General features: G+C 43.1%; 2 protein-coding genes across 6 annotated transcripts in view; one reads left to right on the top strand and one right to left on the bottom strand.

Moving 5' to 3' along the window:
- kst (spectrin beta chain, non-erythrocytic 5 kst) overlaps window positions 1-11,323 on the top strand; it is a 57,536-nt gene extending 46,213 nt beyond the window's left edge. For 3 of the 5 annotated variants that reach the window (XM_031989832.2, XM_031989833.2, XM_031989829.2), the window contains 15 exons: window positions 23-241; window positions 315-757; window positions 1,075-1,128; window positions 1,247-1,652; window positions 1,732-1,932; window positions 2,005-3,711; window positions 3,901-4,378; window positions 4,448-5,226; window positions 5,604-5,972; window positions 6,042-6,461; window positions 6,706-8,668; window positions 9,372-9,509; window positions 9,607-9,681; window positions 9,951-9,982; window positions 10,085-11,323. In XM_031989832.2, coding sequence (XP_031845692.1) covers window positions 23-241; window positions 315-757; window positions 1,075-1,128; window positions 1,247-1,652; window positions 1,732-1,932; window positions 2,005-3,711; window positions 3,901-4,378; window positions 4,448-5,226; window positions 5,604-5,972; window positions 6,042-6,461; window positions 6,706-8,668; window positions 9,372-9,509; window positions 9,607-9,681; window positions 9,951-9,982; window positions 10,085-10,321 — 7,521 coding nt within the window. In that variant the 3' untranslated portion in view covers window positions 10,322-11,323. The remainder of the gene's footprint in view (window positions 1-22; window positions 242-314; window positions 758-1,074; window positions 1,129-1,246; window positions 1,653-1,731; window positions 1,933-2,004; window positions 3,712-3,900; window positions 4,379-4,447; window positions 5,227-5,603; window positions 5,973-6,041; window positions 6,462-6,705; window positions 8,669-9,371; window positions 9,510-9,606; window positions 9,682-9,950; window positions 9,983-10,084) is intronic. The other 2 variants (XM_031989830.2, XM_031989831.2) reach the window with 2 other exon arrangements.
- A 1,656-nt stretch (window positions 11,324-12,979) lies between these two features.
- LOC116432704 (irregular chiasm C-roughest protein) lies at window positions 12,980-23,241 on the bottom strand. The gene is made up of 6 exons (XM_031989948.2): window positions 22,917-23,241; window positions 19,594-19,723; window positions 16,568-16,767; window positions 15,746-16,066; window positions 14,070-14,558; window positions 12,980-13,527 (listed from the first exon to the last, which is right to left on the bottom strand). The coding sequence occupies exons 1-6, from the start codon at window positions 23,239-23,241 to the stop codon at window positions 12,980-12,982; spliced, it is 2,013 nt and encodes a 670-aa protein (XP_031845808.2).
- Window positions 23,242-26,053: the final 2,812 nt, after the last annotated feature.

The following is a 26,053-nucleotide window of genomic DNA, read 5'->3' as shown; positions in this document are numbered from 1 at the left end:
AGGAAGTTTCGTGTCTGTATAGATTCGAGAACTTTGCGACGAACTTGACGATGCTTGGAAAGACTTGCAAGAGAAAGCAGGTGAAAGGAGCAAGGCTTTGGATTTGTCGTTGAAAGCACAGGAATTCTTCTTTGAAGCGGGCGAAGTTGAAAGTTGGCTGAACGAGAAAAATGACGTTCTTAGCTCTACAGATTATGGTAGAGATCGTGACGCTGCTACGAAATTGCTGACAAAGCACAAGGTATGGTGAAAAGATTTCGCAGAATTCAATTGTAATCGATTAAAAACATTTCTTAAGGGTATTATTATTTTAGGCTGTTGAATTAGAACTAGATACTTATAATGGTATTGTAACAGAAATGGGACATACAGCTAGTGCCATGATAAATGCAAAACACCCTGACAGCAAAGCAATAGGGAACAAGCAGCAAGCGATAGCCCAACAGATGAGAGCATTGCAAAGACTGGCCACGGTCAGGCAACAACGTTTAATGGAGAGCATGTACCGACACGAGTACTTCTTAGAAAGTCGTGAATTGGAACAATGGATCAAAGAGCAAGAACAATCAGCAGCGTCCGAAGACTATGGTCAGGACTACGAACACTTGCTAATCTTGCAAGCCAAGTTCAACGACTTCAAGCACAGAATAGAGGCTGGCTCGGAAAGATTCAACCAATGCGAAGAATTAGCTAGAAAACTGATTGCTAACGAAAGCCCTTACATTCAAGACATTGAAAAGCGACAAGAACAATTAGGGTAAGCTTCAAGGTCACGGCTATTTATTGCATACAGATTATAGGCAATGGACTTTTGGCTCTAGTCTTTCAAACTTTCACTTCTCTAAGTGCATGTAGAATTAGCTATAGTAGATTGGCACTTTCTATTAATAGTACGTTATTAATGCAGTTTTATATGTTCAATGGGGATAAACTGGGCGATAGAAGTATATGCATCAAAATCTGATTAAGTTCTAAGATTAATAGAAAAAGCATAATGGTGATAGATTTCTACACAATGATAATGTATTTCGGTGTTGGGTTACTAACTGTCTTTTGTACATATATTTAATACAGACCTGATGATGATGATCCTGTAAGGCAAGTGCAGAAGCAACATAATATCATGATGTAAGTGGATGTATTAATAATTACATAACTATGGGTTGTGGAAGTCTGGATTTAAACAAACTTTTTAACAGATCGAAGCAATATACTAATACCGATGTTGATTACGTTAATCCATTAGGGAGTCTTGGCAGCACCTCCTTGGTCTCATTCGGAATCGCGAGCAACGATTGCAAGCAGCAGGAGAGATCCACAGATTTCATCGTGACGTTGCTGAAGCTCTCTCGCGCATCCAAGAAAAGGATGCTGCGCTACCGGAGGATCTGGGGCGTGATTTGAATTCTGTTCTGGCTCTAATCAGGCGCCACGAAGGCTTCGAAAACGATCTAGTCGCGTTAGAGGCGCAACTTCAAGTTCTGGTTGAGGACGCATCGAGACTACAAGCACACTATCCAGGGAACAATGCGGTTCACATCGATCAACAGCAACAGATAGTTGTTGCGCACTGGGAAGAACTGAAGGAGAGGTCGGCTCATAGAAGGGATCAGCTACAAGCTAGTTGCGATCTGCAACGCTTTTTAACTCAGGTATTAATATTCCTTTCGCAAAATTGTAAAAAAATGCAACTTGTACAGGCTCGTTATTTTTCTCCTTCATGTGTACCAGGTCAGAGACTTGATGAACTGGGCAGCTGGACTGCGCGCCACAATGTCAACCGAAGACAAAGTGAGGGACGCAGCAAGTGCGCAGATTCTAAAAGCTGAACACGAAGCATTGAAGGGAGAAATAGAAGCTAGAGAAGACAGCTTCAGTTCTGTCCTAGATCTGGGAGAAGCCATGGTCCAAACCGGCCACTATGCTGCCGTGGTAAGTTGTCAAAATTACGTTCTATTTATGAATCAAGAATAAGAAAGTATCACTAAAATCTTACTTCCTTAGGAGGTTGAAGAGAAATGTAATCAACTACTCGACGAGAGGCAAAAATTACACACCGCTTGGCAACAGAAGAAGGTTCACCTCGATCAGCTGATAGATCTGCACTTCTTCCTGCGAGATGCGAAGCAACTGGACAATTTATCGACCACTCAAGAAGCTGCGCTCAGTGGAGACAACTTCGGAGACTCTGTAGAGGAGGTGGACGCACAGGTCAAGAAGCATAACGAATTCGAGAAGCTGTTGGTAACTCAGGAAGAGAAGCTGACTGCTCTACAAGAACACGGGGACAAGCTACTAGCTCAGAATCACTTCGATTCGCCTACTATTGGGAAGAGATTGAACGAAGTTGTACAGAGGCGGGCGAGGATTCGAAACCTGTGCGACGCTAGACGAAAAAGGTTGGAAGCGGGATTGCTGCATGCGCAGTTCGTCAGGGACGTCGCGGAGGCGGAGTCTTGGATCGGCGAGAAACAGAAGAAACTAGAAGCCGAGGCGTCGAAGGGCGAGGTGTCCAGTTTAGAGGACAAGATCAAGAAGTTGCAGAAACACCAAGCGTTCCAAGCAGAGTTGGCTGCGAATCAAAGCAGGATCGAGGAGATTAAAGCTAAAGGAGAGACTCTGCTGGCCCAGAAACATCCGGCCAGCGCTGAAATTCGACAGCAGTTGGAGCACCTGCACGCCTCGTGGCGGAAATTGTTATTCGAGTCTGGGAATCGTGGCAGAGGTTTAGAGGAGGCGCAGGATATCCTTGAATTCAACAACCAGGTGGAGAAGATCGAAGCTTGGATACGGGACAAGGAAATGATGGTCCAAGCTGGCGACACCGGGAAGGATTACGAACACTGTCTGAGCCTTCAAAGAAAACTGGACGATGTGGACAGTGACATGAGAGTAGACGACTCGAGAATAAAAGCTATCAATGCTCTGGCAGATAAGCTGATCAAACAGGGTAGGGACAACGAGTCTAAAGCGATTCAGCAGCGCAGGGATAATTTCAATAATAAATGGAAGGGTCTGCAAGGAGCGTTGAGTGCGTATAGGGAGACGTTAGCAGGAGCGTTGGAAATTCATTTGTTCAATAGGGATATAGATGACACGAGCCAGAGGGTGATTGAGAAATCTGTTGCCATGAATACGACAGACGTGGGTAAAGATCTGCCTGCTGTTGAACACCTGCAAAGAAAGCAGGAAGCGATGGAGAGGGACATGACTGCCATCGAAGGGAAATTGAAGGAGCACAAGACAGAGGCTAGAGAACTATCACAGAAATATCCGGACAAGGCGCCGCAGATCAACGGGATATTGTCGGAACTGCAGTCAAACTGGGATGATCTGCAACGTCTCACTCAACATCGTCGCGACGCGTTGAACCAAGCTTACACGTTACATAAATTCCAAGCTGATCTGCACGAATTGGAACTTTGGGTGGCAGACACAATAAAACGAATGGACGAGTCGGATCCACCCACCACGATATCAGAGGCTGAAGCTCTATTGGAGCTGCATCAAGAGAGGAAAGCTGAAATCGATGGAAGGCAAGATACGTTTAAAGCTTTGAAAGAGCATGGTCAAAAGCTTCTTGCCATTAACGAGGATGTGAAAGGGAATCTGGAGCATCTGGAGGAACTTCGGGAGAGGTTGGTCAGTGCTTGGGAGAGCCGACGGCAGAAGTTGACGCAGGCACATCAATTGCAATTGTTTAAGGAACAGGTATGTGCTCGTATAATTCTTAGATTAACCCTTGCACTCGAGAGATGACTCTCAGTCACCACACGATTCGATATAACAAAACTATAAAGCTGAATATTTAATATTTTAGATTAAATTTTGCATTGCTACGTGAATTAGGTTAAATAGATCTACCTGTTATATGTTTTTTTTTGTTAATTGTTGTTTCAGGCTGATCAAGCTGACAGCTGGTTGGCTACAAAAGAAGCATTCCTGAATAACGACGATCTCGGTGAATCCCTATCAGGCGTTGAAGCGCTGTTGCGAAAGCACGAAGAGTTCGAAAAGATGTTAATGTCGCAATTAGGTCGCATCGAAGAGTTGGAGAAATTTGCGAACGAGATTCTGTCTAAGGAGCATGCAGACGCAAGCATTATTCAGCAGAGACTAACGTCTGTCTGCGCTAGAAGAGATAGACTGCAGAATAGCTCGAGAGCAAGGAGGAAGAAACTGATGGAGAGTCATCATTTGCACCAGTTCCTGAGGAATATATACGAAGTGGAAGGCTGGTTACACCAGAAACAACAGGTGGCCAGCGACGAGAATTACAGAGACTCGTCGAACTTGCAGAGCAAGATTCAGAAGCACGCTGCGTTTGAAAGTGAACTGACGGCGAATAAAGGGAGAGTAGCGGCAGTGGTTGGCGAAGGTAATCTAACTCACTTCCGCCTGTTTTTATTTTTGTTTCTGAATTTTTAATCGTTCCTCTTTTTATCAGGCGAAGCTCTAATCGAAGAGAACCATTATGCCTCGGACAGCATACAAGAACGTCTAGATGAATTAGAAGCAGAGTGGCGCCATCTTCAGGAAACTAGCGAGCTGAAGAAAAATAGATTGAACGACGCCTATCAAGCTCTACTATTCGGGCGCACTTTGGACGAGTTTGAGACGTGGATGGACGAAGTAGAGACTCAGTTGCAATCGGAAGACCATGGCAAAGATCTGTCCAGTGTGGCCAATCTGCTGAAGAGACACACTAACTTAGAGAATGATATCCTAGGACACAACGACGCCTGCGAAACGATTAAGGAGACAGCAGCCAGTTTTCACAGATCGAATCATTTCATGTGCGATGAGATACAAGAAAGAGCGATGGTCACCATAAATAGATATCACAGCCTGCAAGAACCGATGCAGATAAGAAGAGACAATTTGGAGGACGCGAAATTGTTGCATCAGTTCGCGAGGGACGTTGAGGATGAACTGCATTGGCTATCGGAGAAGGAGCCTCTGGCTGCCAGCAATGACTTAGGTAGCTCACTGACGACTGTACAGCGATTGCAGAAGAAACATCATTCGTTAGAAGCAGAGCTAATATCGCGAGAGCCTGTGGTGGCTTCTTTGGTTGGCAGAGCCACTGTTATGGTGAGAAGTGGACATTTTGCATCGGAGAAGATCGAGAAACTGTCACAGGAATTGCAGGAGAAGCTGTCGCATCTCAGGGACTTGGCTAGCGTACGCAAGTTGCGCTTGTTGGACGCTGTTGAATCGCAAATGGTAAACGAGTAACAAATACACGTTGATTAACCCTCTATGGGCCGAATTTTTGTTCGTGATTATAACAAAATCTATGCAGTACAAAATTAATAAATATCCACATATGAATACGAGTTAACAATGCATTCAATAGTTTCAATAATTTCATCAAACGAGTATATTTTGTAACTTTCAAGTTACAATGACGTTAAACTTTCACGCCTGAGCGTATAAAAGTTGAAGTTAACTGATTGCTTAATTTTACTCACCACTTTGAGTGTAAAATGAAATAAATCAACAAGATTCCAATATACTGACATGTGACTTCAAAGTTACAAGGGCCTACAGAGGGTTAAATATAGTAACCATACTTGACTTTATTATTCCCATTCTTTCAGTTCTACGCTGAAGCTGCAGAGACCGAACAATGGATCAAAGAAAAATTCCCACAGCTGACTTCCACGGATTACGGAAAAGACGAAGATTCTGTTCAATCTCTGCTGAAGAAACTGGAAGAGATCGAACGAGACCTTCTCGGCTTTGAGAATACTGTCAGCAACCTGAGGAAACTTTCGCAAGGATTAATAGAAAGGCATCATTTCGACAGCAAGAACATCACTCAGAAGCAGACAGACATTGAACAGAAATTCAAAGAATTGCAGAAGCTCAAAGACTATCGGTTCCAACGACTCAGAGAGAGTGAGAAGTTCTACAAATTCGTTAGGCAAGCAGACGAAGTCATCGAATGGATCGGTGATCAAACAACAGTGAGTAGCATATACTTTATCTCGCGTAACCCACGAGGCAAGACAGCTAGCTTCTACTTTACATTGCAGGTCGCGGCGTCGGAAGATTATGGTCGTGACGTGGAGCACGTTGAGCTTCTCATTCAAACGTTCGACAACTTCTTGGCCGGTTTGACAACCAGCGAGGGTCGTGTTTCGGCGGTCCTGGATAAAGGGCAGAGATTAATGGAAGAGAACAATCCAGAGAAGAGTAAGATATTGATGAAGATCGAGGAAACGAAGCAGCAGTGGGAAGATATAAAGGAGCTAGCGCACGCACGGCAAGACGCGTTGGCAGGTGCAAAACAAGTGCACATGTTCGATAGAACTGCGGATGAAACGATTTCTTGGATTCAAGAGAAGGAAACAGCGCTGAGTTCCGATGGCTATGGGCACGATTTAGAAACCATACAAGCTCTGGTTAGGAAACACCAAGGTTTCGAGACTGATTTGGGCGCAGTGAAGGAACAGGTATTTTGTAATTCTAAGATCATAACAATTTTGTAACTCTAAGATCATAACAATGTTGTAATTCTAAGATCACAACAATTTTGTAATTCTAAGATCATAACAATTTTGTAATTCTAAGATCATAACAATGTTGTAATTCTGAGATCATAACAATTTTGTAACTCTAAGATCATAACAATGTTGTAATTCTAAGATCATAACAATGGTGTAATTCTAAGATCACAACAATAATTTGATTATTCAGGTCGAGTTGCTAAGGGAAGAGGCCTCCAGGTTGATAGAACTATTCCCGGATGCTTGCACGCACATCGAGGTGAAGCACCAAGAAGCTGAGGCAGCTTGGAACGAGTTACTAGAGAAGGCTGCCCAGAGACGAAGCAAACTAGCGCAAGCGGAGCAGTTGCAATCCTACGTGGGCGAATACAGAGACCTGCTCTCCTGGATAAACGAAATGGTAGCCAAAGTGACTGCCCCAGAACTGGCCCGCGACGTTCCTGGCGCGGAAGCACTGATATCCAGACACAGCGAATACAAGACAGAGATTGAGACGCGAAACGAAGCGTTCGACAAATTTTACAAAACTGGCCAGGAGCTGATAGAGGAGGGCCACTTCCTGGCGAAGGAGATCGAGGAGAAGGTATCCGTCTTGCAACACAGGCAACAGTTCCTCAAGAACACCTGGGAGCAGAGAAGACACATATACGAGCAGAACTTGGATACACAGCTGTTCAAACGAGAAGCCGAGACACTGGAGAATTGGATAATCAGCAGAGAGCCCATGTTGCACGATGGGAAGCTGGGCACGAGTATACCACAAGTGGAAGAGTTGATAAGGAAGCACGAGGACTTCGAGAAAACCATCGAAGCCCAAGAGGACAGGTTCAGCGCTCTCAGGCGTATCACCATGTTGGAGAAAGCGTTCCAGAAGCAACAAGAGGCTGAGATGGCTGCGAGGCAAGCGGAGAAGGAGAGGGTAGAGCGGGCTCGCCTCGAAGAGAGGAAACGCAAGGAAGTACAAAGAATAACAGAGGAGAGGAAACGTGAGGAAGAACGAAGACGATTGCTGGACAGCCCTCATCGCACTGTCGTGCACGACGAAATCAACGGCACCACCGACGACCACGAGTCTATCAATAAACTGTCACCCCTGAAGGCTTCGATTTCTCCTGACAACTTAGACGCAACTCCGATTCAAAAGCCCCATGGTATATCCCATGTGTTCGGCGAGAAGCTGAGAAGGACAACTCCAGATATCAAGCGAGCGGAGAGCATGAAGGTCGACACGAAGAAACCGAAGAGGACACCCAGCTTCACGACCAGAAGGAGGACTCAGAGCTTCAGGAAGCTTCAGCGAATGGAGAACATGGATGCGCTGCCTCCAGTGGAGATTCAAGGTTTACTAGAAAGGAAGCACGAACTACAGAGCGCTGGCAAGAAAGCTGCGGTACGTTCATGGAAGCAGTACTACACGGTGCTGTGTGGACAGCTGCTGTGCTTCTTCAAAGACATAGAGGACTTCTCGTTGAGCAAGGCAGCGACTGCTCCGATCACCATCTTCAATGCCATATGCGAGAAAGCGGACGACTATACCAAGAAGAAGAACGTGTTCAGATTGAAGTGTACAGACGGCTCGGAATTCCTGTTCCTCGCGCCTACTCAGCAAGAGATGGAGGACTGGGTGAACAAAATCTCGTTCCACGCTAAGTTACCTCCCAGCCTGCAGCTCCTTAGCTACGACGAGTCTCAGAAGGAGAGCCTAGTGAGATTACAGAACGTCTCGGTGGAACATGCCGACGATAATCTATCGACTGGCAGCAGTCATGCCTCCACGCCTGAACTGGAGCGGAAGAACTCCGTGATCAGACGCGACATGTCCAATCAGCATTCCCCTAGCAGCGTGCAGATCGAGTTTCTCCAGATGCACAGGCAGAATCAACAGAGACGCGACCCGCAGAACAACTCCGAGTTCCTGATGTCTCAGAGAACGGAGCCGCCGCAGACGCAGACGGAGTTCCTGCAGATGCACAGGCAGCAGCAGTTGCTGGCGCAGCAACAGCAGATAATACAGCAGGAGCAATTGGCTAGTCAGAGGGAACAGTATCAACCGAACTCGGGAGACAAGCCGCCAATCCCGCCGCGAGGAGCACCGCCACCTATTCCTCTGCGGTCGCCGAGCACCGAAGCTTTGCCGCAGTACAGACGCGATGGTATGTTCGTTTACGAGGAGAGTGCAAGGCCTTCGGGTCGCCGGTTTTGAAACTTTGCATATTGGTAGATTTGGTTCTCGTTTATGAATATATACCATCATAACGGCAGATACTCAGTAGTTTTTTAGATATTCGTTATTAAAAATATATCATGTGAATAAGCAGAGTATTAATCAGAACAATCACCAAGCTGAATAATGGCGTGAGGGTAACGTTCTGGAATTGTACTCTGTAGATCAGGTTCCCCGTGGGAAAGAATTTTTCGATTTTTTTAATTTAAATTAATTCTATTTTATCTGTTTTATGTATTTTTGTACTATTTGAATTTTGTATAGCTTTATATATTACATTTTGTATTTTTTTATATAGTTAAGTCTTCTAGGAAATAAAGTAATTTTTTATTAACATTTAACATGCACAAAATAGAATTAATTTAAATAAAAAAAATCGAAAAATATTTCTTTCCCACGGGGAACCTGGTCTACTAATGTTCTGATTAATACTCTGCTTATTGACGTGATATATTTTTAATAAATATCTAAAAAACTATTGAGCATCTGCCCTTATAATGGTATATATTCATAAACGAGAAACATATCTACCAATGTGCAAGGTTTCGAAATCGGTAACCCGAAGGCCCTGCACTCTCCTTGTTAGTTCGATGAATTGATTGGATTATGATATTCAAATATTTGTTTCGCAGAATCAGAACACGTACAAGGGAAGCCTGGTTTTTATCAGCAACGCAGTGCAACGTTAAACCATAACGGATCTGGTCAGTACTCTTCAAATCCAACCTGGCACAGGCAGAGCAGTGTGGATCTTACATCGCCGCATCAAGGTATTGGAAATATCGTTGAAATATCATGTTCAATATGTGTGTCTGTCTAAACAATCCTCTTCCATCGGACGTATAAAAATTCATCATTGTTTTATAGAATTAGCACCTCCCTTGCCATCGACCGCTCCCCCACCAACCAGAATGGCTCAGTGGAGTGCCCCTCATGATCCTGGTTAGTCGTTGTCAACTGTTTGTCAAGTGCAGTGTTTCTCTTGCATGTTGTACCTCACCCTCCAACATACTCATCTTTGCCTTCTGTTTGCTTATCCTGATTTGCACCCTTACTCGTTATTAGTAAACGAGCGACTTACATTGTTTCAATTTGCATTAACTTTTTCCATTTTACGTTTATGCGATAAAGAGTTGATCGATTATATGAAACTTGCTTCTGTAATTACACGTACATAAGTATATAGAAATGAATATTATTTCTTGTTACAGCTTATGGAAATGTGCCCGTAAACACCAGACAGGTAATTAAGTTTTTAAACCATCAAATTTTACCGGTATTGTATTAGAAATTAGTGTTAGTTCTGTAAGTGTTCGAGAGATAGAATATTTTTCATGTGTTGTAGGGGATGCCGCAAAACAATTCTTTCACGGGTAGACCAATCTCTTTACCACCATACGTGGCTCCTCCTGCGGTGCCACAGAACACGCAGAACGTTACGGTTGTAGACGGGAGGAGGGCCAGTGAGAGTGGATCGGAAAGTGAACACAGTGTGGGTAGCAATCGCAAGGATAGAGATTATAAAAGAAGTTCTGTTCTGAGTAATCTGTTCGGTAGACGTAAGAAACCATCTCAGTCGTAATATTATTAATTAAATAATGTGTATACCCGTTTACACAGAACATGTAAAAGATAAGACACTTGTCGTCGAGGAATGTGGCAAAATGATTAGTAGTTCCTTTGAAAAGAAATGTTAGGAAGGACACGTGTATAGGCTATCATTGATATGTGCTACGTTAACATACGTTGTAAATTATTTTTATGTACTATACAAGTTTAACGCTGAGTAGAGATTTATTGTTCGCGTTATTTAATAACGCGATGTATGTTGAGATGATCATATATAAGTTAAAGCTATATAGAGAGATACGACGAGGATAAATAACTGTAACGAGAGAAGAGATCACTGCTAGTTCAACGGTATTTTACAACGCTGCGTTATGGATACACATATTTCTCTTATCCCAATAAATCATAGATATCGAGCACCGTTTTTATACATACCGATAACTTCTAAGAAGTTTTGTAACTTGTTCCGGCACAGTTATTGAATTCTTTGCAAGTATACAATACAAATTTATCTATGATACACCCCGAGGAGAGAGGGTTCGATAGATGTTGTTCTGAAAAGAATCATTATTCTGTAAAGTTTAGATCCTTTTAGCATCGGAGGATTCGGCGAAGCAACATATGGATTTCATAGTGTCAACAATTTTCAGAATTTTATGCTAAAAAGAATAGAGCATTGTTGATTTATTGTTACTACATTGTTAGATCGTTTGGCAAACTCTTTTGGACGCGTTACAATCGGTGGATCACACCTTACACGCGACGGACATTACTAAATTTATTTGAAGTGTACCTGACTTTAATAGGAACGTTGAAATGTACGACGAGGAAAGTGCAAGTACGCGTATAACGTAAAGTTTAAGTTTGTAGATGTCATAATATATGTTGCAAATATTATATATTTGAGAAAGCCTGTTCGGGACCAATGATCTTTAAATATATTAAGGAACCAGAGATATGTATGCATATCATATTTTTGAAAGAAAACGAGAAATTATATGTTCTTGAAGCTTAATGATTCTTGTTCTTGTTCTTCTTCTTCTTCTTGTTCTTCTTCTTCTTCTACTCTTTTGTTTTTTATAATGAACATTATAATGTGTAAAGTGTATTTAATACTACATAAAGTATGATTATTATGTAGGCTTATCAGTGCTACTATGCGATTACTTAGTGCAACTCCTTTCCGCGCTAAGGAGTCAACGATCGTCAACTGAAAAGACATATTAAAAGAATAAATAAAGGAAAGCATAAAAACATGGATTATATTTCTCTAGAACCTAGTGTGTTTTTTTTTCTTCTCTCGTGTGAACTACATAAGTACATGAGCGTAATACCTAAGCATGAGTGTAACACACCATCGATCCGCACATAGTGCATTTCTATCTTATTGCACAGATCTTATCAACGAAGTGACAACTTACACTCGACATGCCATTAACATTCCTAATTAAGTACTTTATACATCATGATACACGTTGAATTACAACCATTAAAAAAATCCTCATCGCTTACACGCTAGTAAAGCTTACAGAGAAACCGAAATGCAACAGTAATAACAACAAATAATCCACTGTCCACAGTACGAAGTTCATCAACACCAACGACGTTTGTATTTATAACAATTATTTATCACACCTTAATTCTTCAGAGATCTTCAAGACCTCTCCGACTCTCAGAGTTCGAACACTCAGCGAATGATACGAAAATAATGCCCAGGGCGTACGTTAAACAGAATACTTACACAATATTTGAACTTTCCTAAGTACGATCACTCGAGCATGAAGTATTGTCCTCTTCCATTGTACTTTAGTCTGGTATCGGAGTAGTAGGCAATATACTCGAGGCAACCGGTCCACCCTTCGAACATCGGCGTTAACCCTTAGCAGTCCTCTGTCGAGTCAGACTCGACATTCTATTTTATTGCAACCTCTACCTTTAACAATTTTTTCTATATATATTTGTAGTATCACAATTGTACCATTCAAAGGTAACATTACAATGACTCCCAAATATTGAATAAATAAATAGAGCGTCGTATTAACACTTAGGCGACCTCGAAAGAACTATAACTACAACCTTCTCCATTATCTTCAATTATACTCATTCAATTAATTTAAAAACTATGTTTTGTAAAAACAAGAACCGTATTCGATGAATTGCAAATAATCCCACGTCAAGACTTACTAAACAACAAAAGAAAAGATAAACATAAAAGGCAATACGTTGCTAAATGAAAAGTGGGAGATCCTATTCGGTTGGCAAAGTGTTAAGCTGTAATCGAATGAACTAACGTCGACGCGAACTTCAAAGTGAGAAACCAAGAGCACTTCGGACCGCGAAGGGTTAAAAGACGACTCAAGTGGCGAACCGCGAGTCCCATCGCGCTAATGGAAACGTTCGCGGAAATTAATTCCAGCGGGATTGCAATAGCGCCCAGAGACTGGCGCACAGGCTCCGCGAAGCCGACTGAGGAATGGGGATAGCATTCTTAACGTATTTAGCGTGGAATGCGACACCTACGATCAACGTCCACCGTCACGAGTACGCTCGCCTGCCCAACGGTCATTTCTTCCAGCGTTAACTACCACAATGTTAGGACCGCAAAGGGTTAAAACGCGAACGGTTCACTCGTGGCCACAGATGACAGTCACGGGGTGGAGCATGTCAACAGTTACACAATGGTGGGCGGCTGGAGAACAGCTGGTGCACGCCTGACTTTCAAAGCTTCTGGACTCATAGCGCGCACCTGCTTCGTGATCTGATCGTAGTCGTACGTGGCTGCCAAACCGCCCTCGGAGTTCGTTTTCCTCCCATATCCTTTGCTTTGAGTCGCGTTCACGGTTTTCTGCCTTTCAGTGGTGCCGTTGTTGCTGTAGAAAGCGTCCGCCGCGATGCTACCCTCCTCCTCTTCGCGACGGTATCGCTGGCTCTTCATCCTTAACACCGAGTACACCGCTATCGATATCAGCAGCAAGAGAAACAGCAAGCCCACGGCTGCCGCTGCCGCTATTACTCTCATCTCCGTTGGGTCACGGATGAGCAGCTTAACGTTCGTGGAATCCCTGCCTTTCTCGCTCTCCACTAACAATGTGTATATCCTGGCGTCTTCTCGCTGCAGGTCCTTGATCACCAGCTTCGCCCAGTAACAGTTCGTTACCATTTCGTTCTCCTTGATGTGCTCCAGAGGCAAGGCTTCGTACTTCGGATGAATACTCTCGCCTGGACAAAAGAGGAACGATGTGAGTACGAGTATGGAAGATTAGCCCATTGTACTCGAAAGTTTTTCACTAGAAATATTCAATATTCTTCGATGAGAACAGACGATGTTTCTTGAAACTAATTAGCGAGGAAACGTATATAAATTGAGGAAAGTTATTTTATTTCAATATTCCGTATATTGATGCATCATACGAAGTTAATATTATATATAAGACTATAATTTTGCAAATCAAATCAAGTGACTAATTTTGCAATTAAATCATTCTTTGCAAATTGGCGTTCCAAATATGAAAATTCCATCTGAAATGTCGACATGCGTCCACAAAGGGTTGACACTGGATGTTACTGTTCCTAAGATAAATTGACTAAACATCCCAGATACGGTTACTTTATATGAAATCGACTCTTATTGCACCTATCCTCTCAATTGCGCGGAGATTGGAGCCGGTCATTTTGAAAGGAGGTTGAAGAAATACACCAAGTTTCACTTAATGACTCACTTCGATGTTAATCGAGTAGCGAATAGTCTAAGTGACTCATACCTGCTCTGATGTGCGAGCTACCCCATTGCCAGGCGACTATTTTAGGCGGTGGCCTGGAGCAGAAGCGAGATTTGAGTACGTGTTCGGACTCTCCGGCCCAGCCCAAGGACTCATAGAAGCCTTTCCCGCCTGACGAAGGTCTAGCTTGTATCTCAGGTGGACCTGTCACGTGAAGCACATGGCGAGCTGCGCTCGGCATCTCTCTTCTCACGCCGTTAATTATATTGAAAGCCACACACCGATACTCCCCTTCGTCGGACCACATCACGTTCTCCAAACGCAGCCTCTTCCCGCCGTCTTTGTTTTGAAGAGGATTCTCAATAGTCTCCGTCACACCGCCACGCACGTGTATCCACCTGTATTGCGCAGGAGGGTTAGCCTGGAAGTCCTCGCAGAGGAAAGGCTCCAGGTTCGAGCTGAGAAGCGTCGTCTCCTCGAACTTCTGCGTTGTATCATTGCCAGCTTTGTCCTCCTTCAGCGTCGGACCATCTGAAAATCGAAGAAAATAGAAATCAAGCAGGTTTAACCTCTTAGGCACGACGCGCCACTATAGTGGCTTTCGCGGATATCATCTTTCTGAACGACGCGCCACTATAGTGACTCCGTCGCTACCAATATGTCATGTATTATACCCAATTGTATTACTAACTATTATTCTAAACTGTTAGAGTTAAATTATGTGTATCACATCTTTAACCCTTAGAGTGCTATGGACGCATATATGCGTCTAGCGAAAGCTATCGGTGTGGACTAAGGACACATATATGCATTTTCTGTAGGTGTCCGGCATGGACTAAGGACGCATATATGCGTTTGTAAATTTTTTCGAGCACCTACGCAGAAGTAATACCATTATGCGAATGTTTATAATAAAGAATTAATACTAAAAATAACACTCTTGAATCATTTAATCTCGTGCGAAAGAATTACTATAACTTGTTACGATTTGCGCTTCGAATAGTTCATCAACAGAGTTCAGTCTAGCGAAAAAGTATTCCGTCTACAGCGATCGTCAGCACTCTATGTATTCAGCACTCAAAGGGTTAAGAAAAATTATAATTTAATCAACGAAAACTCCATTCCAATGTACTCGCGTAGAGAATAGCATTGTCCGTACAGAACTCTGCCGTACAGAGAAACAGCCCCGCGCAAAATTCAGCCGTGCCTAAGAGGTTAACACTAGGTTTACGGAACGCGTTAAATTGACGCATATTGGATTGTAGAAATATTATTTCGTAAATGCTTACGCCGATTTTGATTGATGCGATCACACTGACGTGTACTCCAATTACCTACTATCGAATCTCCAGTTTTCTCAATCTAAATAAAGCATCAATTCTTTTAGGAATAACAGACTGAAGTGTACGATAAATGCCCGTAAACCTAGTGTTAAATCGCCGGACAAAAGAAAGTCGCGGAGAAAGGTGTAACGACTGCAGAAGTCAGTAACATTGTTGCGCGAGGAGTGACTCGACGGTAAAAGCGGGTTAATACTCGGGTCGGTCGCAGAACGCCGAATCAAAGGGAAACTCGCGCGACGCGAAGCACTGAACGTCTCTAACGATACAGAGCGCAGGACGAGATTGATGTGTTTATCGAGAATCACGGTCCGCGTCGCGTCCTGCCTGTTGTTTTCTGAAAAAACTAGGCGTCACGGTAAAAGTCGAGCGACTAACATTGTACGTCCAGCCGGTAGTTAGCCGGGGCGCTTTCTCCGATAACGTTGACCGCCTTGCAAGAGTAGAGACCGGCGTCGTTTCTCTTGACCGGCTCGAATCTGAGCTCGGACCCCGTCAGAGTGCTGTTCTGCTGCGTTCTGTTTAACATCAACGATACGACGCTCCCCGTCGCACCGATGGGAGCTGAATCCTTGAACCACTTGATCGTTCCGCTGGGATTGGCATCCGCGAAGCATTTCAGGCTCATAAAGCTCGCCGAGTCCTCGAGGGCCGCGACCAGCAGCCGCGGCTTCGTCTCGAGTCGTACCTCCGGGGAATCTGAAATTCGTGACCGCCGTTAGAACGAGAACCATCGGCCATCGCATCGCATCGCGGCGATGCTCTCCGCGCGCCGGCTTTACGGCTCCCCTAAGTCGGTAATTGCGCCTCGTAAACTCGGAATAAGTCTTTCGCGGCCGCGCTACCGGCAACTAGAGCCCAGACCCAATTGAGACGACGAGCCGAAGCTCGCTGACGGGTTTGCACAATCTATCCGATGCTTCATTAATTTTCTAGAATATTATTACCGGCGGAACATCGCCAGGAAATTGTGTTTCTCTGAGAAACGAGTCTGTAAGTTTTCAATTATGATTTCTTCAGAGTCTACGCAAAGGAAAGGTCTCAGACGAAAGTGGCTCAGGGCTAGGAAGTCTGCTTTAGGAGAAGAGGAAACGAGACTTTCTTTCGAATGCTGTTTTTAACTGTTAATTGTAAATTCCGTTCGCGAGCGGTGCTTCAATGGGCCTTTCACTATGTTATACAAATCCGAGATATACATACAATGCACGTCCAGCCGTGTTTCCGCAGACGCTGGAACGATACTGGATGGATGCATCGTGATACATCGAATCGGCAGACCATGGTTCTCCCTTTGTCCGCGGATGCGGAGAAGGCTGTGCGCTGCCCAGGTTTTAGGGCTGTCCACTTCCGTCACGTTCGTTTGCTCCCTTAAGGGCTCCACTTCGTCCCCTCCTACGTACCTGTTGCAAACCACACGCGACTAATGCAGATTTTTTAATTGCGAGCAGTTCATTGACCCTTTGCACTCGGAAGTTTTCCACTAGAAATATTTGAATAGTTTCAAATTTGTTCATTTGTGAATCTAATTCGAAGAGAAATCACACGTACATTGAGGAACGAAGCTATTGTACTTCATTATTTCTCAAATTGATGCGTTGTACGGAGTATAATATTAAATGTAAAATTTTATATTTATACATCTCTCGAGTGCGAAGAGTTAACATCTATAGAATCTTATCTCTCTGCTTTCTTTAAACTCCGGTGACTTCAACGCCTGCGCAAGAGAGATCTTAGCGCGTCGTTCAACCATAACTCAATCTCTCTGAACGTTTCATATTGTAAATACTTTGTTTCGTAAACAAGTACCCAAAGAAATCCTTGAAAACAGTTCCAGTATCATGTAGAGTGTTAAGTATTTCTTTTTGCAGTTGCAAGGTAAGTTTCATTTCAACGATGAGTACGTAGACTTCGAGTGCTCGATAGCGAACGAGTTAACGGAGGATTTACGCGATCAACAGTTACACATCCGGAAATCAGTTCACCAGCTTCCCGCGAGTTCCGATGTTCAAGGTTCGTACCCTTCTACAGTGATTCACGGGGATACTATGCCGGTCGGCCAGTTTCTCCGCTTCCACGGCTCCAATCTGCATAATTGTGCTTGCCACTGCATCTTCGGAGCGGCTAGCGAAAAGAGTAAAAAGTCGCGGAAGAACTGTTTAGGCGGCACGCCTATTAAAGGCAATAAAAGAGTCGACGAGACATTCCTTCGTTGCAGTGCCAGGTAGAATTTCCGCGGGCGCGGGTCGGACCGTGAAATTAAGAAACCGTTCGCGTCGCGTTCTACATTCGATTCGTTTCTCGCAGAAAAATGATCGGCGAGGAGCATTGTTCGGGAGAAGTGAAACTCGCCTCTGCGAGCATTCTCGCGAATTTTCAACACCTGAACTTAGGAGTCTTTGGTACGAGAAAACTCCCTAACCGGGGAATCATTGATTTCCAACAGGAACTTATGGATAATGAACAATTCTCTGCGCGAACTGTTGTCACATAAATTCGTAGAACGTTTTAGATGGATTCAGATACTAGATAAATCTGATAATCTCGGATAAAAGTATCCCTCGTCAAGAGAGAACACGGGAAAAAGTGTTCCGCCTCTTAATGAACGTTCTAAAATTACGTTAACGTATTAGTGTAACGAGCTGGATCCCGCGAAGAATGAAAGTCCATTTTGGGAATGATTCACGGGCAATTAACGGTGAAACCTGTCGCCGCTTCCTCTTTCATCCGAATTGTTTTTCGCTTTCTAAATACCGGTTGACTGTCTCGTGATAAGCCCCGCGAGGTCAATGAAACAATCGTAATACTCTGGTAACTATTTACGTTATCACAGATTCCAGTAAATTAAAAGTGTATAACAGCATCGTTACCTGTTCTCATTTTACTCAAGCCTGTACAATTGTTTATAGCATAAATGCGTGAACGTTCGTAGTCAAGTGGTAAATATACGCGTTTGTCGGATGATGATGATAATTATTTCATTCAATATTCGAGAAATGAGCAATGCTCGCAGAAGGGACGCGTTCGCACTCGGCTCCGCAGTGCGCGCTCACGGCCGTGAAAATTGCACGGTGTTCAGGAAAATTGTAACACCGGTCGTGCGGAGGTGATGATCAGAACAGAACGCGGGGTTTTATGTTAGAAGAATTTAGATGAGGTGTGGCTAGCCTGGTCACCAGACCATGAAACGAAAAAGACGCTTTGCTCGCCGAGCAAAGACTTCTCTGCTGCATAAACACCGCTTATGTACTCTTGCCTCGGCTGGCCTCTGTGAACCATCGTTTTTTTCTCCTCTTTATACTCTAACGTTACTGCACTGACCGTTTTTATGGAGTTCTGCTATCTGGGAAGACAAAGGTATGCATAAACACTCGATATCGAGGAGGGAACGCTGTCTGCGCTCTCGCGCGCCATTTTTTCGGCGCCCGTGCGCCGCACTGTGGATACGTCGCCGGAAACACTAATTTGCCACTCGGTAATTGATTTTGAATTCTTAGTGAAAATTAAATAATTTTTATACTGTTTGGAATAGATGGAATCGTTAAGATAGATCTCGTAACTTGGTCCCAGCTCAAAATTATTCTACAGGAATATTCGTGCAGAAATCGGCGATTAGATTTTTAATGCTCAAACGTCGCAATATTCAGAATTTTCAAATGATTCGTACACCGGTCTAGATTTCGAAGCTAAATAAAAGTGACGCAACATAATGGATTAACAGGTGAAAGAACGAAGCGTTGACCAACAGCGCTCGTTCCAATGATCAACGAAAGACAATAATATATTCCTCGCCGCAGCCGGCATTCCTCCGGACGAAAGTTATCGCAAAAACAGCAGGAGCGGATCCATAACTAGTACCGTTGTACGAGTGTTTTGTTCCAGTGCCCAATCAGAATAAACGCAGCGAGGAACGAACGAAGCGCCGCGAACCTTAGAATTAGGAGCAACAGTGAAATTTACGTTCGAAGCGTACAATTCCGCGCGAGTGAGCCAATTAAAATATATCCGACGCGTTCAGTCGCACAATGACTTGATACGTTAGACCGCTTCTAAATGGTCGCCGTTCCACCGGTCGTTAACGACGTCTAATTGCGTTTACTTTCTGATTAAACGTGTTTTCCATGGATTCCATTTGAATTGCTCCCCTCGCCACGTGACGCGCGCGATTCTATTAGGAAAGGGGGAACCGCGCTCACCCCTATTTCAGCGAGTTAATTGGCCAAGCTTACCATTTTATGAGCGCCGCAGGATTTCCATATCTTGATACGCAGGAAATCGTAACTTCCTGGCCCTCCCTTAGAGTCAGGGCGGTGGTCAAAATCGTCCCCCCGTACTCCAGCCGCGGCTTCCGGGGTTTCACTGGAAATATTTCAAGCGAGGGGGGGTTTAATGATCGCGTGGAATCGATGAGCGATTTTCTGCGATAGGGTTCGCTTAGTTGATCGTACACCGTGAAAGAGATCAATGGAAGTGGGGTTCTCGATACGCCGCGCGCGAGTTGCCAAGGAAGTTCTTAACGTAATCGTTGCAAATAGGAAATTCAATGTAATTTCATTATGAGTAATGACAGAATTAAATGGAACATTTAATTAAGTAAATTTTGTTGGCAATCCAGATAGAGTTTTGTTAACCGTTTGCACTCGAGAGATTCTCACTTGTAACAGGCAATACGTTCTAATTAGATGTAGACAAGATACTTTGAAATGAATTTATTAAGAAATCACGTATGAATTAGGGAACTGAAGCTATTTTCTTTCAATATTCCACGTATCGGTGCAGCATACAGAGGGTAAAGGTGAATACCAAAATTTAGAATATTATTCTAGCGAATCATCTGGCGACTGGGAGTCTCCTTTTGAGTGCAAAGGGTTAATTTCAATTAGACGAACAAGTATAGGAATGATCGAATGAAATGGTACAAGGGTGACGAATGTAATACGATATTTAGAAGCTAATGAGAATGATTGAGTAACGACGATTAGAACGTGTGCCGTGTAAAATCAATTTAACGGATAACATTCGAAATCGGCGTTGCAAAAAACTCCTCGCAAAGAAAGATAGAAAAGTGGAACGGAACAAGAGTTGCATCATTGCCCAGCCGCGTTTAGCGAATTTTAAGTTGGCCCCGTAAAATCTGCATTGTTCCATTGAGGGGGCTTTCGGATCTGATTATGTATATGATTCGGCGAAGAAAGTGATTTTTTTTTTCTTTCAGCGGTGATGCAAACGTTCAACGTTCCGTTAAAACTAAACACCACGTTTAACGCTCTAATGTCCCATTATGGAAACTGTTACGCGAGCACCGCTGAACCCTTAATCGCCAACTTAACAGTTCCATCGGTAATTCATATAGCAATTAAGACATTAGCTAAGAACGATTAAGCCTGCTTAGAACTGTATCGTCGCGTTCACTGGAATAAACAACGTTTAAAAGCACATTAAAATATACTTCATCGATTTCAATGTACATCACAATCTATTATTTACAAGAAAATTTTCTATAAGGACGGAACCGTTTTACTGAAATATTATTAACACGTTAAGCGCCATGTCAGTCACTGGTGACTGACGCTTCCGAATGACTAGAAAACAATCGTAATATACAAGACAACCGATGTCGAATGAAGATGTTTAATAACTTAACAAAGTTATTGATAGTGCAAGGATTGTAACGTCAAGTAATTAATAATTGTTTCTGCTTTTCTTTACTAGGACAGAAAAACTCTATCGGAAAATGCTTAAGATTTTCGTGGCGCTTGACGTGTTAAGAGAAGCTACAACTAACCCTTTGCACTCGAAAGTTATTAGGAATATCCAACATTTTCCAACGATAGACGATATTGTTTGAAACTAATTTAACGATAACTCACAGATAAATTAAGCAACGAAGCTATTTTATTTAAATATTTCACGTAGCAATACAAAGTTTCATTCAAAATACTAAATATTCGACTTCATAGTTTTGCTGTATCGAATCAAGTGGTGACTGAGAATCGCCTCTCGAGTGCAAACGGCTAATAATTGAATCTTTATCGCGAAGAACCGAAACGATCAAGAGGCTCCCATGTTTCGTTCACACGAATCTGGCGATCTGTTTCGTTTCTCCGGGACATCTCGTAGCGGCGAGATCACACGTGCGTGAGTTTCAAGTGGCTGAAACATTTCTCTGTTCGTGGCTCGGGAAATCCCTCAAGCACCACCACCGCCGTGACATTTTTTTTACCGAAGTCTGGAACATATCTCGCCAATGTACTACATATTAAGTTTCCAAATCCAGTGCTTCTGTGTCTTATCGAAGAAATGGATCATAAAGACCCTTGAAAGCGCATTAAAGGAGGCACTCATATTTCCAAAGTACAAATTACAATGACATTGATCAGATAGGAATAATTTCAACAACTATTAATTCTCATTCGACGACATTGAACATTAACGTACTGTTTATTAACCCTTTGCGGTTCCACTGTTTTGTTTCGTGTTTTTCTTTCATTTACTCAAATTGACTTCGTTCTATAAATTAACTTGAACCTGCCTGCTAGCACTCTAATAAAATCAATGAACCGCAAAGGATTAACCCTTTGCACTCGAGAGGCGACTCCCAGTCGCCAGATCATTTGATACAGCAAAATTATAAACTTTGTTATTTACCATTAACCTTTGTATACTGCGAGAATACGTGAAATATTGAAAGAAAATAGCTTTGGTACCTAATTCATCTATGATTTCTTGTTAAATTCATTTTAAAGAATCTTGTCTACTTCTAATTAGGAAGTATAGAATACTTCGAGTGAAAAACTTTCGAGTGCAAAGGGTTAACCCTTTGCGGACGAGGATACTCTGAAATATACGAAATCCTCAACAGACGAAGCTAAATTCTATATCAATTACTTGAACAATAGAAAAATAGGAAACTACGTGCTCTCTTGCTATTCGAGTAATTAGATCATCTACGACTTAGTCTGATGACTATGAAAATTTCATCTCGTCGAAATGACATCCTTCCGCAAAGGGTTAACACTAGGTTTATGGAACGCGTCAATTCGACGCAGATTGAATTTTATAAACATTATTCGGTAAATGTTTCAATCGGCTTTCATTGATCCAATGACACAAATATGAATCCTGATTGTCTATTTCTACATCTACAATTTCCAAAATCTACACGAACGAATATCAACTTCCCAGGAACAATAGAATGAACTGTAGAATAAATGCCCGTAAACCTAATGTTAACACATTGCGGACCGGCAACGAGAAGTCTCGTTTTTATATAAAGACACTTAGCTACGCAACTTCGCTAATTACCACAGTATTGAAAAAATAAAAAATTTAATTCGAATTGATTATCCATTTGAAATATATTACACAACAATGTGATATCTGAGTTTTTCTATGTATAGTGATATAGTTGACCTCAGTGAAAATTGACATCCGCACAATTCAGTTTCCTGAAAATTAGCCGGTCCGCAATGTGTTAATAACAGTAAAATCGATATCGGAGAGGTCTGTAAATAAGCTTTTCGGTTAGAGAATCGTTCGGAAATAGTCTGACCTCTGACCAGGAGCCGCGAGGGCAGGGAAGTTAGGGCATCCTGTCGCGTGAAGTCGCCAGACGTGACCTGACACTCCCATGAACCGTCGTCGAAGTCGAGGGAGGCTCTCCTGATGAGAAGGGTGCAATCGCTGCCGCGACCGCCCGCCCACTCGTATTTGTCCGGGTGCAGGCCCACCGGCTTCCGGTCTTTCTGCCAGATGCACTGACCCCTCTTGTCCTGCACCCTGCACCGCAGTTGCACGTCGTCGCCCGAGGACACCTCCTGATACAACGCGGGGGTTTCCGCGAACCTCTGCTCGCCACTGATCAGATCGATCGTCATTGCGATTAAATAAAAACAGGTGAACCTCATTTTGATAAGATTCGTTATAACATTTAAGTGAGAATCTTTTGATAGATGTCTTCTTGCGGATCACTCTTAGAACATTTTTATTTGTTTATTTGCTTTCATCGTATAAGTTGGAAACGTTTATTCTGGAGCAATGCCTTAACTCTTTACTATCATTGATTTACTATCTTTATATCGTGATTTATCATTTATTACTTCTACTTTGATTTTCAAGAAACTGAATTGTTCAGACTTCTCTGAAACTGAAACCCTCTTATAAACGCGTGATCTGTTCGCACTTCCAGCCACTTATTCGAGAGTTACAGTGCCCTTAATTTCATGAAATTCTTCAATTATACATGCGCGGGGCCAAAGTACTTTCACTATCAACACCGTGCACTCGAGTTCAATTTTAATAATTCATTAACACGTGAGAACACTGGAAGATTCGGCGGTGAAACTTCTCCCGTTTAATTTTCGGTAACTAACACGTTCGTGTCTGTTTTCCAAGTCAATGGTGCGCTGTGAAATCTATGAACACTGTTATTTTGGAATTATATCACGTTCAAGTCCTCCGTGAGTCTGCCGCCGGGGAACTTAAGACTGAATGAGCTGTTGTGAAATTCGAACAGAACTCTCGCGGTGAAACCCTCGCAGCGCCATCCTCGGTGATCCGCGGAAGCGTGGTCACATCCCTCGCGCTCCCCCAGCTTCAAAATTTCTCCAAATCGAACTCATTACCGAAACACTCATCACCCATTACACGCCACTTAGAGACCGATGCTTCAACATAGATTTCAAACACCTGCAATCACCGCAACAATCAATGCAAAGATAAACCTCCCACACACTCTAGATCTGAAATCGATCACTAGACATTCACCCACTGTAAACACTCGTTAGCATAATTAAAGGAACTACTCTACCTTCGAATCCTGCATTTGAAATCGTTCAGAACACTTTTCTGAATTCCTGCGCGCCGCTAATATATGGAAATATGCGAAGACCCAGTAACCCGGTAGATCTCGAACGTTTTGGTTCGCGGGACTCGAAGTGTTCTGTTCGTTGTTAGCGTGAAACTGTTTGATACAGGTAACGAGGCATCGATGAGAGCAGCAGTGTTTGCGCGAACAAAGTGGGTGCCGCACGATGGACAAAGGGTACGGAGAGACTGAAAGGAGAGAGAAATAGATGGTCGAGGTAAACGAAGTATCTAGGACGTCGTATAATACCGGGGGCACGTAGTGGAACTGAGCCGGAGTTAAAGCCAGAACGTTCACCGGCGTGGAAGCGGAAGACGGGCCCCAAACGCGGGCCCACGCGTGCGTATCCAACCCTGTCTCCTCTGCAGCTATCCTTATTATTCGAGCGTGTTATCATTATGCCATGCTACGGCGAGCTTAGCCGCCCATTTGCTCTATATATGTTCTTTATTTCGTGTTTAGTCACCGGGAGAACGTCACTCAGGCTTCCCCCGGTCCAGACGCTAGACGTCTTCGCCGTGGTTCGTTTAGTAAGTCACCCTTGATTCTATTAGGCTTCGCGAGGAAGATACTTCTTCAATTGGTGATAGGTCGAATGTAATGTAGAATGGTATTTTTGTTATAGATAATGCAGAATGTTCGTGTACAACAATTGTCGTGAAAAAGCATTGCAACGTACATATGTCTTTACTCCATCGCCTTAGACATCCTGTTCCTTCCGTCTTCATTGATATTGTTACTTGTCTTGATGCTCAAACAACAGCCAAATTTGCTCAAAAGCTCGCAACTTCGTTTGCTGCGGCGCTCAAATTAAAAAGCTCCCGAATCTCCCAATTTGCGACATCAACATTTAATCGACAGATCGAATTTTAGGTTTCTAGGCATCAAGATTAGCTGAAAAGCTCGCGATCTCATTTCCTGGGGCGCTCAAACTAAAAAATCTCCCGAATCTCCGATTTTGCGGCATCAAATTTTGATCGACAGATTGAATCTCAGATTTTTAGGCATCAAGATTACCTGAAAAGCTCGCGAGCTCACTTGCTGGGGCGCTCAAACTAAGAAAGCTCCCAAATCTCCGATTTTGCGGCGCCAAAATTTGATCGACAGATCAAATCTTAGGTTTCTAGGCATCAAAATTTGCTCAAAAGCTCGCAACCTCACTTGCTGGTGCGCTCAAACTAAAAAATCTCCCGAATCTCCGATTTTGCGGCATCAAAATTTGATTGACAGCTCACGAGATCACTTGCTGGGGCGCTCAAACTAAAAAAACTCTAGAATCTCAGATTTTTCAGGTACAACATTTTGCTCGAAGGCTCGCAAGCTCACTCGCCGAGGCGCTCAAACTAAAAAGCTCTCGAATCTCAGATTTTTCAGCTACAACACATTGCTCAAAAGCTCTCAAATGTCAGATTTTCCGGGCACAACATTTGCTCAGAGGCTCACAAGCTCACTCGCTGAGGTCCTCAAACTAAAGGAGCTCTCAAAATCAAAAAACTATATAGAAGAATGAGTAGCCCTTAAAGAAAGGAGGAACGCTGATAAAGGAAGGCATGATTGGGTGGAACACGCGATAAAGGAAGTTTCAATTTGGACTGAAAAAGAAATATAAAGAAAGATACGTAGGTACATTGAATCCTAAGGAAATTGATTTTTCATTGCCTTTCAGTGGAGCGCTGCTCGAGACATTTCGATTACATTGCAGGCAAATTGAAATCAGATCACAAAACGCGCAGGGAAACCTGCTGTAAATACTTGCGGTAAACACATAAAGGTGCGTAGTTTGTTAATGTGACGAATTAATGAATCACACGATAATATCGTAC

Source organism: Nomia melanderi, chromosome 1, assembly GCF_051020985.1.
Source record: "Nomia melanderi isolate GNS246 chromosome 1, iyNomMela1, whole genome shotgun sequence".
NCBI classification, from domain to species: domain Eukaryota; kingdom Metazoa; phylum Arthropoda; class Insecta; order Hymenoptera; family Halictidae; genus Nomia; species Nomia melanderi.
The sequence above is the reverse complement of the archived record's forward strand: the minus strand, read 5'-3'. Positions and strand labels throughout refer to the sequence as shown.

Bases quoted from the DNA above. Each gene is read 5' to 3' on its own strand.
- LOC116432704 (XM_031989948.2), bottom strand. From the start codon at position 23,241: ATGACGATCGATCTGATCAGTGGCGAGCAGAGGTTCGCGGAAACCCCC. The intron at 19,724-22,916 runs GTCAGACTATTT...AAATATTTCCAG, and splicing joins CTCGCGGCTCCTGGTCAGAG to TGAAACCCCGGAAGCCGCGG. The intron at 16,768-19,593 runs GTAAGCTTGGCC...GGTTTGCAACAG, and splicing joins CCTGCGGCGCTCATAAAATG to GTACGTAGGAGGGGACGAAG.